The 14,196-nt window shown below is 36.2% G+C and overlaps 2 protein-coding genes and 1 long non-coding RNA gene across 6 annotated transcripts in view; 1 reads left to right on the top strand and 2 right to left on the bottom strand.

The window, feature by feature from the left end:
• Positions 1-14,196, bottom strand: part of LOC134201268 (uncharacterized) — a 395,935-nt gene that overhangs the window by 216,472 nt on the left and 165,267 nt on the right. The gene's annotated exons all lie outside the window — the stretch shown is intronic.
• Positions 216-7,644, bottom strand: LOC101740008 (activity-regulated cytoskeleton associated protein 2). Of its 4 annotated transcripts, XM_038019805.2 has the most exons (5): positions 7,516-7,616; positions 7,343-7,427; positions 6,308-6,426; positions 4,843-5,046; positions 1,918-4,202 (listed from the first exon to the last, which is right to left on the bottom strand). In XM_038019805.2, exons 4-5 carry the CDS (start codon positions 5,038-5,040, stop codon positions 3,423-3,425), a joined length of 978 nt encoding a protein of 325 aa, XP_037875733.1. In that variant the 5' UTR covers positions 5,041-5,046; positions 6,308-6,426; positions 7,343-7,427; positions 7,516-7,616; the 3' UTR covers positions 1,918-3,422. The 4 variants fall into 4 exon arrangements, with proteins under 4 accessions (XP_037875731.2, XP_037875733.1, XP_037875734.1 ...); XM_038019803.2 differs by lacking the exon at positions 7,516-7,616 and having other exon boundaries at positions 216-4,202; positions 7,343-7,492; XM_038019806.2 differs by lacking the exon at positions 6,308-6,426.
• LOC134201279 (uncharacterized) lies at positions 7,739-12,920 on the top strand. The gene is made up of 2 exons (XR_009976503.1): positions 7,739-8,754; positions 12,213-12,920. It is a non-coding gene; the product is annotated as an uncharacterized LOC134201279 (long non-coding RNA).

The following is a 14,196-nucleotide window of genomic DNA, read 5'->3' on the forward strand; positions in this document are numbered from 1 at the left end:
CCCTAAGTTGTGTTTGTCGAGCTGGTGACAATCTGTAGGGCTTAACACTAATAGGCGGATGTGTTCCCGTGTCTATTCTATGTACTGCGAACGGTGTGGGATTTCCGTTTTTATTAAATATGTCCCTATATTCATGAAGTAGACCATTGAATACTACTCGTTCTTCATTTGTGAATACAGAGCTTTCGTGAGGTTTCAAATAAATGTCCAAAGAATACATGTTTATAGGATTTATTGGTAAATAAGTAATGCGAGGATCAACACAAGACGCTGCATCGGCTGGTTCACGTGGTCGCACTGGTCGCACTGGTCGTGGCGGTGTGTCCAATTTTACCAATGCATAACGGGCCCTCTTGGTTGGGATGGGACTGATATCACCGTGATCACTGTGAAGTGGTGAAGGAGTATTTTTCATTAGTGAAAGCATTTTTAACTCCTTTGCGTATTTTAGGAAATCGCTCAAACCTGCTTCACCGCTGTCAATCTTGCAAGGTCTCTCATTAAAGGTCAGCGATCTAGCTGCTTTTAATGGAACTATGTCGCTTGACAATCTTATAAACTGAAATTTTTCTTTTGTATCATCTAAGAAGTACCACACACGTTGGGGTAAATTTAGAACAATTCCAAACTTCTCCAAGAAATCTATACCCAGCAGGGTTCTGTTGTCTTTTGCTTCTGGCATTGCAGAAAATGTGATAGGTGAAAGTCGTCCTCCTACCATAACATCCACTGTAGCAGTCAGTAGCTTCGTTATTCTTTGGTACCATCAGCGAGGATGACGTCAGCTGGCTTTTCGTCAAATTTAGTACCTTGACATACTAGTGTCTTGTACAAATATGTACCTGCCATACTAGTTCTAGCTGCGGTATCAATGTGTGCGTAGCCATGTTCGCCTTTCACGTTGATTTCAATGGTTGGTATCTTAGCATTATTAATGGTAGTTTGTGGTGCATAAAATGACACTGGTTTTGGCGGCCTTTCATTGTTTTTACACGTTTCGCAGTTGCTGCGAAATACCCCCGGTGCTCCACAACCATAACAGCTTATCTGTACTCTTTCGCTTGAGGACTTATTTTTTCCATTGCTTCCTCTGACAATCTTTTACGGCAAACTTCTTGAAGATGGCCTTTCTTGCCACAGAAGGAACATCTTTTCGGCTACTTCCTCTCAATACCCGTGCGCAGGCTAGTTTCTGCAATTTCTTCGGCTTCTTTGGCAAGGTTTTCAATATGTCGACCTCGTTCCAATAGCTCTGAGAACGATTTGATCTCATAGCGAGGAATTTCTTTTTTGAAGCGGATATTGAGGAGTTCGTATACGAAATCCAGTTCCTCTTCTTCCTTGTGCCTTTTTGCTGGAAGATGCGATAGCAAGGCAAGTTTGTCACAAACGAATGCATCAATAGTTTCGTTTGTTTGCTTCTTCGCAAACAATTCCAGGTAAACTTCATGCGGTTGCATTTTTGGGGCAAATGCACTTCTGATCGCGTCTAAAGCTTGATTCCACTTTTTTATCTCACCTCTGACGCCACTCCACCACGTAGCTGCTTGTCCTGTTAGTAACAACGTTAATCCTTCGAGAGCGTCTTCGTCGGTGATTTTTTCAATTTTCTTGTAGATAGTAATATTTGTGATAAACTCTTCTACTTTATTATGATTTCTTTCTCCGTCGTCCCTTTTTGTGCAACGAGCGAAACTGCTTTTGTGTTGGCTACCTTCGTATGTAATTGACAACTTGTTAATGAGTGTCGTGAATTGCTCCTGCGTCATACCCATCAGTTCAGGTTTTTCTTCTGACATTTTGTGTGGGTAGATTACAATTCTTCCAAATCCAATTTATTGAGGGTAGATCCTTGGTAGTTTTTTTTTGCCGTTGGGCGCCAATATGATGTTGCCAGATGAATTAAAATAACTGATGTCTGAGTAAACAGGAATTTTATTCGTTCATGTAACAAATTATACAAAACACACGGATACGTAGATAGTAAGGTAAACGTACAATTCCCGAGGGTGGTTCTTGGAACGGGCTGCGGGGCTACCGCGTTCCTTAACCTCCTAGCTGATGCTTTTTCTGAGGGCTGCGGGGCTACCGCTCAGATCAAACTTGGGCAGACGAGTGGACTGCGGGGCTATCGCACTCGTTGCCGTCTAGCTATCGAATGTCATAACTGGCGCGCTGCGGCTTCTTAAATAGCGATCGTAGACGTCATAGTGGGGTGGCGATGCGTAGATTACTCATGGTTATCGTTGTGTGAGTGAGCGCGTCACAGTGCAGCGTTGTAGGAAAAATGTAGCATTGCTATAATAGGGATTTTTTAATTATAATTTTCGAAACCAATCTGTGGGTTTTGAGTTTTTTACCACGGCAACACTGGACGCGGATTGACACAGGCATTCGTGACTTGACATTTGACACTTCTCGCTTATGTGGAAGGTAGAGGTAAAAGGAGAACCGTCTCATATGGGAGAAGCTTGAAAAAGTGTCCTACTTTCAGCACTAAATAATAGTTCAAAAATCCTCCAGAATGGCGCTAGCACAGGCACAGGGTATGATACGAATTGAGCAGTTGCTAACTGATTGAAGTATACTGAGTTAGGAAATTTAATATATTTATTGACTAGAGTAGTTAGTGACAGTGTAATATACAAGACCTTACATGTTTACGTAGTCCAAACTAATTTCGTCAATATAACCTAAAATTATTGCTGTGGTAAAACGTGGAGACATCGATTGCATTTTCTTATCAGCTTTAAATAATATACTTTTTGTGATTTTGTAGTGCTTACAGTTCTTTCGTCTTTTTTTATTTCTCTATCTTATGCTAAAAACTTTCAACGCCTTTTTTAAAATTTACCCGGTTGCTACTGTAGCGCCACCCTTATTGAGCAGATTTTAACGGACACTTTTTCACACACAGAGACGGTTCTCCTTACCTTTACCCTCCATGCTTCTTGCTACCTCATCATCCCCTACTTTCCCTGCCACACCCTCACCCTGAAACCACCTATCCTACGGCGCAATACGATGAGGTCATTGGTTCGTGGTGAGTGATAAGCTAATAATCTATACTTCTTTATTAATATACAAATCTAGTGGTTTTTACGGATGTTCCGTTATAACTACTGAACCATGTATTCGATTGATTTGAAACTTGGTATCCATGTAGAAAATACATGTACTTAATGGATAGGCTAATATTTATATGAGTGTTGGACTCCCTAATAATAATGAGAATAAATAATAATGTTAATTTTAAATGTCCAGCGAAGCGGGCGAGTACGGCTAGTCTATTATAAGAAAAAAACATTACGACGCCGGCACGTGTTTGACAGTCCCTTCGTGCTGATTTCCGGAGCCCTAGACTACCACGAGGGGGCTGGATTAATTTTCTTCTTCAATCTTCTTTCGGTAATACCAAGTTCCTATTTCGTCAATGTATAATAAATGTACCTTTGGGTGACATCAAGTGTATTCATGAGGAATTTCAAACAGACTTGACGCCGACTTTCTCCATCATTTATAAAATAAAAGAACGTATTATTCCTGTAATTTGAGTTTTTGGATCTTTTCCTTTTTATGGATTGCTTAGTGGTCATAGAGATTATCCATTGCTTTTTTCTTTCCATAGACAATTCCCAGAAATGTTTAAATATGGCACTCCTTCTTTCCGTGGTTATCTCTTGACATTTGTAGGGACAGTTCTTTTCCAAGCAAGGATTCGGTTTCATGGTTCTTTCTTTCGCGATTGTACCATTTGCCTTAATATATTGAATGCCCTTTGATCTAGCATCCTTTCTTATCTTTTTCTTATTTATTCTTTTCTTTTTTAATCCTGCATTATCTACTTTTCCATCTTTTGGGCTTGTTTTTTTTCTCTTCTTTGGTGCTTGATCATCTTTATCATTTGAAGACCGATCATCTGTTTCTTTACATGATGTTGATTCCCGGACAAAACCTTCATTTTCCCTTAAGAAATCAATGTGGCTTCTTTTAAATCCAGCCTGTTTGTTTTTCTTCCATATTGTATGATCATCCGCTTTTTGAATTATTTGTTCATTTTCATTATCATCTTCTAAAGATTTCCTCATTACATCCATATTTTTTTCAGGTATGATGTCAATAATAGCCCGTTGAAAGCTGCTGTCATTATTAATGGTTCCTTCTGTTTCTGTTAATTCAGGGTTGTCTATTTCATCTTCATACTAAAAGAAAATATTTGTGACATTAATAATCAGTATTAAATTCCGCATCATCCTAAGTACAATTGTAAACGCGAACAGTTATAAGGATGGAGGGATAAATGGATGTTTATTGCTCTCTTATGTAAAAAATATTGAAAATATTTTGATAAAGATGGGTGGAGGAGCCCACAGCCCACCTGGTGTTAAGTGGTTACTGGAGCCCATAGACATCTACAACGTAAATCGCCACCCACCTTGAGACAAGTTCTAAGGTCTCAGTGTAGTTACAACGGTTGCCTCACCCTTCAAACCGAAACGCATTACTGCTTCACGGTGGAAATAGGCAGGGCGGTGGTACCTACCCGTGCGGACTCACAAGAGGCCCAGTAATCACGCAAATTATAACTTTGCGTGTTTGATTTTTATTACACGATATTATCCCTTCACTGTGGAAGTCAACCGTGAAGATTTGTTAAGTACGTGTATTTCATTAGAAAAATTGGTACCCGCCTGCGGGATTCGAACGCCGGTGCATCGCTACATACGAATGCGCCGGACGCCTTATCCTTTAAGCCACGACGACTTCAAAGTTTATATATCAAAATAACACATAGAAATACTTTTTACTGCGTCACAAACTACATAAAAATAAATATTTCACCTCTCTTTCCATTTTAATAATTACTTCGTTAATAATTACGTCGCATTCTATGTTTTTCGAATTAATAATATTTTGATCATTGACTTGTTCATGATAAGAGGTACTTCCTTTGGGTACCAGTACAGAAAACATTCCGTGATTGTTCGAAGTATTGAGTTTGATTTTGTGTTTGTAGAATTTCTGTCCTTCTGTCTCCATGTTTATCTGAAATAGTAAACGTAAAATGTTAAATTTATGGGAGATAGATACATGGGATGAATATTTTAAATCAGCCTTTTCCAAAGTGTGAGATAACGCCCCCTTGTGAGCGCTACAGGTCTAAAGAGGGACGGCAAGAGACGCAGAAAAAAATGGGGGCGCTAAAAAATAATTCATTCTCAAAGTGAGCAGAAGACAAAATAAGTTTAAGAGCCGCCGTTTTAAATGGATCGGTCGCATTATATGCAAAAGTTAGCGTTAAATATTAGTATAATTAATGTGACCATACGTCCCGATTTGGGCGGGACAGTCCCGCTTTCGGGCATTCTGTCCCCAGTGAGGCCGACATAGTTCCGCTTTTGCAAACAGACCAAACGATAACTTTTATTTTTCAATTCAACATAGAGCTAGAAGTGTTTAAATGGGCTAATTTAACAAAAGAGGTACAAACTATTACAGAGTACTAACTATTTTGTGTTTAGTGCTTTCGATTATTTTGTGTTATACTATCTTCTATAAGAAAATGGGAACTTTTTGGCGGGAACGCGAGGAGTGAAGTTGTGTGATTTGTTTTATTTTGTCTATTTAGTGTTTCTTCAGGTTTAAATGTGTAATAACGGTGGTTTATTAACTGTTTAATATCTGTGAAGGTGCACAAATGTGGGAAAATGAAACAAAGCCGCTGGACGTCACTTCTCGGGATCCTCCAAAAAAGTCCAATGAAAAAGTCTCAGTAGATGACCACCATTTTACTGAAATTATATTTCATCCCATATCATCTCATCTCATTTCATTTGATTTCATCCCAGTTGATTAATGTCTCAAATTAATCATCTTCATTTCATTTCATCATTTTTCATAAAAATAAGAAGATAAATTAAAATAAGACATGACTTAAAGGTCTTAGTTACCAGGTCATAAAATCCCTTAAAAAACCTTGTAAAGCACTAAATACTTTTTTATCACATAATTTCGCAGACGTCCCGCTTTGACAAAAAAATAATGGTTAAACTTTCCTTTTGGGTCCGTCGATTTTTGGGTCGGGATGGGGGTGGGGGGAGGGGGGGGTAAGGGTTTACCCCCTGCACCATTCCCACCCCGCGGAACCTCATGGTTATGAAGATATTCACGGTTAATGTTTTGAGGTTAGAATAGCACTATTTTTTTTTTTTTTTATTGCTTTGATGGGTGGACGAGCTCACAGCCCACCTGGTGTTAAGTCGTTACTGGAGCCCATAGACATCCACAACGTAAATGCGCCACCCACCTTGAGATACAAGTTCTACGGCGACCAGCGTCAGCCGCTCCGCCTCGCACTGTTTCCGTGCTCCGTCACAGCGGGCGAGGACTGCTCTCTCTCCGCGCCTCCGGTTTTTTATATACACTCTAGGGGTAGGACAGACAAGACCAGGTAGAAAGTGGGCTGCTCTGATTCGGTTTTCGATATTTTTCGAATATTTTTGCAATTTTATTTCCAAAACACGAGCATTTTACTGTTTTATATTTAAATCTTATTTAAAAAGTTAGTTTATTACAGAGACAAATAAAAAGACGCTATTAAAAAAAAATGCGTCATTTCACGTTCCGTTCCACAGTATAAACAAAATTTTGTTACTTTTTATGTAAAAAAGTCAATATAATTGCTTATTACAGAAACAATTACAATGCACATTAATTACAACAAATTTACTATGTGAATATATTAAAATAATAAAATACATTTCAGTAAAAACATGACATAAAATTTAACAAAATACACGCTTACCGTGAATGGAACGTGAAACGTCAAATGTGACATCTACCTTGACGATTTTTCTAATATTGACGGAAACTTTAAAAATTTTTATCTCGTAAACCGTGAGTCTCCGCAACTTGAAATTTTGCAAAAAGATTTTTATTTATGAGTACTATCTACAAAAATATTGTGAACTTCCAAATCGACGGACCCAAAAGGAAAGTTTAGCCATATACATATTAATATGTATTTTCTACATGGATACCAAGTTTCAAGTCAATCGGATGCATGGTTCAGTAGTTATAACGGAATATCCGTAAAAACCACTGTAGATTTATATATTAGTATAGAAAGTACCTACTTAGGACAATATATTTAATAACTATCACATAAATGGCGAAACATAACCTAAAATTACCATCACTCTACTTAAATAACGAGTTAACTACCTATTTAATTGAACAAATAACATAATGAAAGGAACAATAATAAAAACAAATAAGTTTAATATACATATTTGAACTCGTTTGGAAATTTTTACGTAAATAATGAAATCAAAATACATACGATTGGATTTTGAAGAGCGCTTAATGTAAACACATACACACTAGCGGCGACTCGCTTCAAGTCACTTCTTGACGAACTCTGGAATCTGGAAATCGACTGAAGAGTGAAGCTTAAATCTTAAATAATTACTAATATGTAATAAGTGTATTTATTTGTATTATGTAGGTACGTACTAAAGTGCCTACGCGCCTGCGCGCAACAGTCGCGTTCATAGATTATACACAATAATATTTGAGGTCGCGTTGAATGATCACGATTTTAATTTATCTCCCGGGCGGTGATATGATATCGAGGGGTGAAAGGCTATTTGGTTTAAGCGACATCTAGGTTGAAAATAAGATAATTAAATACTATGTAGTCGAAAGCAGCGAATTTTTCTCTGTCGATTGATGCCGCATTCATTAAAATCTTTAAAACAATACTACTTTGTGTTGTTTCCAAAGTGGCAATATATTAATATTCGACGCGGATTTTGGATTTTAATTGAATCATAAATAATAAATAAGACCGAGAGATAAACCAGGTGCTCAGATAAATAATTCAATAAGAGACAAAGCGTTTTTCCTGTTTGAAGTTTTTATTAAGACATAACTTAAATCATTTTGAAATCATTTTGACTTCCACCAATTACGCGGTGTGGTGTTGCTTAAATAATTTGTCTGTCACCCAAATAATATGACATCGAGCGTCGCTTGTGCTCTTTCAGCTAGATTTGTTTTTTTTGTTTATGCCGCTTTATTGACATAAAGAAACGAATCGAAAATGGCTTATAAGTACCTGCACTGACAGATGGTAAGGTCAACAAATAAAAAGGAAGATAGAAAAAAAAGTTGTTTATTGTAAAAAAATATAAAAAACAAGTGAGAATGTACTTTACTTTCCTTAATGCCTGGCAGAGGGGGAGGTGTTTTTTTTTATAGATTAAGTATGATATTTAGTAGATTTACTATTTTGTAGTTCTGTTATGGTTCTGTTTGTAGATTTCATATCAATTCGAACTGTGGTGCAAAAAATAAAAATTCCTACCATTCGACACTAACGTAACTATATTCGTCGGAATGGTCAAAACGCATTTTTTATGTTCGCAAAGTTTCATATCAATAATTGGGTTCACGATTTTAGATGAAGATACATACAACGCATACATTCTTTTTACAGATAACAAAAACAGAAAATCGAATAAATCTGATATGATATCACGCGCCATAAACTATGACCTAAACTAAGTACATCTAGAACTTGGGAGGATAACTCTTGCTTGACAACAAAATTGGCGCGCAAACCTAATAAAATCCGGTCGCGTTAACTGTGACGTCATTCAGAATAAAATGGACGACAATATTATATCGTCGGTCGGATTCATTACCGGAATATTTCCAAAATTACGTGTTTTGAGATGAGTATGTAGAATGGTAAGGAATTGAATATTTTATCCAAATCACTATCGGTACAAATCAAATGTCATTTCTCTTTGACAGAAAACTATTTATTCCGATAAAGGAATATAGATTTTAGTGATCTCTTCGTTTTCAGTATCAGTTTATTTAGAAACTAGCTGAGCCCGCGACACCGTCCGCGTGGAATGGCGACTTAGGGCATCAGTTTTAGGACATATCTTTTGGTTTATAAGCACCGTCATTTGGGTATTTAGAAAAATCTAATTTAAAGTAATGCTTCTCTATACACGACATTACACGTATAGCCATCAGGGGTCAAAGTATACAGGTTGCTAAAATTGCTAACATGTGACAGAGCTACATAGCCGTGTGACCGCGTTGACTTTGTGAAAAGCAGTTAACACTAAGATCTACACCCACTACTTTTAGCATCTGACCTTGGGCTTTATTTATTATCATCACGAAACATAGGCTCACTGGAAACGCGATCGGCAGTGAGTCGTGCTTCCCGATCTTCTAGTGTCTCCTGAGACCGGGCATTTGCTGTCCGAACCCTCTGAGAGCTCAGATGGATTTCCCTATCAGTAAAGGTCTCAGATTCAAGCGATAATGCATGAGATTCACGATCGATGGACAAACCTGAGTCTTGGTTCATGATTTCCTTCAGATTCCTGTGATCGAACTAATCTCATCCTTTTAGCATTCCTGCTGCACTGGGAGAGGTTGGATCTTTTTCGAGGCATTCTTACAATAAGTAGTACCCACTAACACAACGTTGTTTGGTAAACACGTACTTATCATAAAACATAACTTATCATAAAGTTTACCACAATAAATTAGTGAAAACCACATCTAAATCCGATAAGCTGTTTCTGAGATTAGCGTGCACAAACGCACAGACAAACAGACAAAAATTCTAAAAGTAATTATTTTGGGTTTTATTGCGTTCATAAAGCCCCCAATAACAATTTTTTCTGAGATATCTTCCATGTACAGACAGCGACCAGTTACGATTTTATGATATGTATTGATGATATTGATTGAAAAATTGGCACAACTTTTTTATTTATGAACCGATTGACATGTAACAAACACTAAATGCTAAGTAAATTATATATCGGCCCATATACCGTAATTGAAGATTTAGAAACTTATGTAAAAATTATGAAAAACGATAAGATAGAAGTTGTGCATAAAAATAGAACCAAGTTGTTTAAAGATAATGTTTAATATTTTTAGCATTAATTTAATTTTAGCATTAAGTTTTAAGAGTAATCACTATGTACTACTATAATACGTTTTTCTTAAAAAGATTTATGTAAAAAAAAAATATGTTTAGATTTTTTTTTCTTGTACCCCGGTGGTGTAGTGTGTAAGTCAGTAGTTCAGTATACTTAAATACGTCGTACAGACAATACGTGTTCTAATCAACATCTACTCCCCACACCTCAAGTTGATTATTGAAAACACGAATAAAACAACATTTACTGAAAATAAATCGTAGCTAGATCGATTTATCGCCCCCGAAATCCCCTGTATACTAAATTTTATGAAAATCGTTGGAGACGTTTCCGAGATTCAGATTATATACCTACATATACCTATATTAATATACAAGAATTGCTCGTTTAAAGGTATGAGATTTAACTAAAGTATGTAGGTACCATACCCATTGTTATAGAAATTTTGGGACTTCTGATCAAAATACCGCGACAATTGGTTTTCGCAGTCCTCTCGTGATGTTAACATGACACTGCCAAAAGAATTCTGAAGAGACCGAAACAGGCGGAAATCTGATGGTGTAAGGTCAGAACTATATGGCGGATGCATTAACACCTCCCAGCCAAGCTCTCTTGATTTTTGCTGAGTGGCTAAAAATGTGTGAGGTCTAAAAATGCGTTATCATGATGAAAAACTACACCCCTTCTGTTGATTAATTCCGACCGCTTTCTCTCAACTTCTTGCTTTAATCTCATCAGTTGTTCGCAGTAGAGTTCACAATCGATGGTCCTGCCTGGTGGTAACAGCTCATAATGAATAATGCCCTTCTAATCCCACCACACACACAGTATCACCTTGTTGCGAGTTAACCCGGATTTCGCCACAGTCTGTGAAGCCTGAGCGGCCTTTGACCACGACCTTTTTCGCACGTTCTTGTCGTACGTGATCCACTTTTCATCACCAGTTATCAGTTTCTTCAAAAATGGTTCGGTTTCATTACGTCGTAATAAAGAATCACAAATGAGTACACGGTTCATTAGGTTTCTTTCAGTGAGCTCGTGAGGTACCCAAATATCGAGCTGTATTGTGTAACCAGTTTTTTTAAAATGCGCCAAAGCTGTTTTGCGGTCAATTCCCAGTTCTTCAGCTACGTTGTAACTACTGATATGCCGACCTTGCTCCACTTTTTCTAAAATTGCGTCCATTTTATCCGTAATAGAGCGATTCTGGCGACCAGAGCGCGTGTGCATCTTTGTCACCAAAATTTCCGGATTAAAAACGCTTAAACCGAATTTGTGTTACTCTCACAGACACTACACTACGTCCATAAACATCGCAATTTTTTTTTGCGGCTTGCGTTGTATTTTTACCTTTTTTGTAATAAAATTATAAAATGTATCGAACTTCTTCATTAGATTCACTCAAAAATCACACATTTTCCTTATTTGAATTTGGAATTATCTTCTTTAAAATTTAAATTTTTAATGATACCAAAACCAGCCAGATACAAATATGTAGTATAGCCAAAGAGATTTTATAACAAGTTCATACATAGGTACTATAATGCGAAAAGACTTTTTCCCCAATCTATTATGTATATATTTGAACGTATTTAAGTAAGTATGTCAGTTTCTGGTAGGTACCCATAACATCGAGAAACCTAATTTCAGGCCAAATGACCCTGCGTGATTTGTTCATAGTTAGTAGAAAATATCATGACACAAAATTTTCTTCGGCTATTTGAGAGTGGTATAGAGAATTGATGCTTAGGACTGGATTTAAACTCAACATCGCTCCTGGGCACCGGAAAAAGATCCGCCCCAATACTGGAATTGTAATTAAACTTATAGTTTATTATATACTAGCGACCCGCCCTCGCTGCGCTTCGGAATTCGGATACTGTAATTTATTATTGATTTCTCCACTATTTAATGGATGTTACTATACATATAAACCTTCCTCTTCAATCTCTCTATCTATTAAAAAAACCGCATCAAAATCCGTTGCGTAGTTTTAAAGATTTAAGCATACATAGGGACAGAGAAAGCGACTTTGTTTTATACTATGTAGTGATTTTATTTTAAAAATTAAAATATCGACATTATTGCAGAAACTTTATTTTTATTATATGTTACTTAAATATTCCAGAAACATAAATATTTATTTTTTTCTAATAATTATATATTTGGCACTAAAGATGACTCATAATTATATTGAATGAATGAATGAATGAATCATATATTTTATTTCAGACAACAACAAGAAGTCCGTATGTGTCACTGAAGTAGGAAACCTATGGAAATGAAACGTCAACAAAAAATTCGTGCCACTGTGACGTCATCTGGCCACAAAACATGGCAGTTTTAGTGCTGCCCAGAAGATTATAATGTTAGTAGGTTTTATCGATAAACGTTCTTGGCTTATTTTATTTTAAATATTGTTGAGTATGAATGTATTTGTAGAATTTATACTTTAATAGGAAGTAAGTATATTGTTATGTGCAAAGATGATGTGATTTAGATATTATGTGAAATCTAAGACGAGTTCGTGCTTCAAATTTTCCAAGTAAACGATATGACGATTTTTAAAATTTGCTACACTGATTATAAAAAGTTGTCATTTGCCGCAAAACATAAAGATATGGCATAGTACAGTGCCATCAGCTCATTTCTAGCATGCTGAATGTTATCGTATTTTGAGTACGTGTTTTTCTTAGACTATTACAATCTATTTTAATTATTTTGCTGACTCTAAAGTCCGTAACACACTACCGCAGCGCACCTCAAGGAAGGTGCACCGCATTACTGCACCGCACGCAAATTTTAAAGTTATCAAGGGACCGCCTGATAAAAAAAAACACCTACAGAACATTTATTCATTAATGAAATTACAAACGTCATTCCTTGTGACTTCCTCTCTAAAATCACTTAATTATTAAATATTTAACGAATTTACAATAGTGTTTTACTCACTGCGGAATAAAACTATTTTATTTAAATAGTTCCGAAGAGATTTTGTCGGTAGCCTTTTTCCCGAAATATCTAAACAGAATGTCTAAATATGTTTTGATGACATATTTTAAAGAGGTATTTATGATTAGTGTCATGATGAATATATTCCGACCGAAAAATGGTGTCCGATATTTCGGATTCAAATATATTAAGTTTATAATCTATATTTCGGATGAGGGCTCCATAATGAATTTAAATATATATAGATAATAGTTTTGGGGCATCGACTTTCTTGAGATCCTATAAAATATGTTTTAATTATTATTTTTGTATGTTTTAAGCATGATAAAATTAGAAATTTTATATAAGCAATCATATTAAATCGATATCAAAGTCAATAAATAATGTACAACCCAAAACAGACGGCAAAACTGACGTGACAATGACATTTGGCGCGCTAAACATGGCGGATTTTCGGCCTCATTAGACGGAGACGGAGACATTTACATATATTCATGTTTCATTTTATGTACGCACTGAAATACTGTTATATTGTTTTCCTGCGAGTTAAAGTGCTGAGTAAGAACGAGATAGATATATGTTTATGTGTGTGCCTTCAAAATGGGTGCTATTTATATAAACAATTGTACGTATAGAACAATATGTCGTGTCCCTACTATATAGGTCTATGGTATGTGTACATAGTATCATTGATACATACTTAAAATTACCAACACCAATCAAATAAAAAAAGATAGGTACATTTATTAAAAATAAATAAATAAAATACTAATTAAATTTCTTTAATTCCAGAAAATAGAAATATCGATTTTTATTTTAAATCTCCAAGGAAATAAATTGATTAAATCATGTTGATTGTTAATTTTTACAAAAAATTTCAAAATTATAATTCACAAATAACGAATGAATTGAATTTCTTGAATTATCACTTAAACAGAAAATTATTAAGGAATAGAATTAATTATCGCTTAGATGAGTGGACGAGCTCACAGCGCACCTGGTGTTAAATGGTTACCGGAGCCAATAGACATCTACAACGTAAACGCTAGGTAGGTTCTGGTAGGCAGAGGCTTGGCTCTGCCCCTGGCATTGCTGAAGTCCATGAGCGACGGCAACCACTCTCCATCAGGTGGGCCGTATGCTCGTCTGCCTATACGGCAATAAAAAAAAAAAAAAAAACGCTGCCATCCATCTCGAGATATAAGTTCTAAGGTCTCAGTATAGTTACAACGGCTGCATCACCCTTCAAACCGAATTTTTTTAA

The sequence above is a fragment of the Bombyx mori genome, chromosome 24 (genome assembly GCF_030269925.1).
Source record: "Bombyx mori chromosome 24, ASM3026992v2".
NCBI lineage: Eukaryota > Metazoa > Arthropoda > Insecta > Lepidoptera > Bombycidae > Bombyx > Bombyx mori.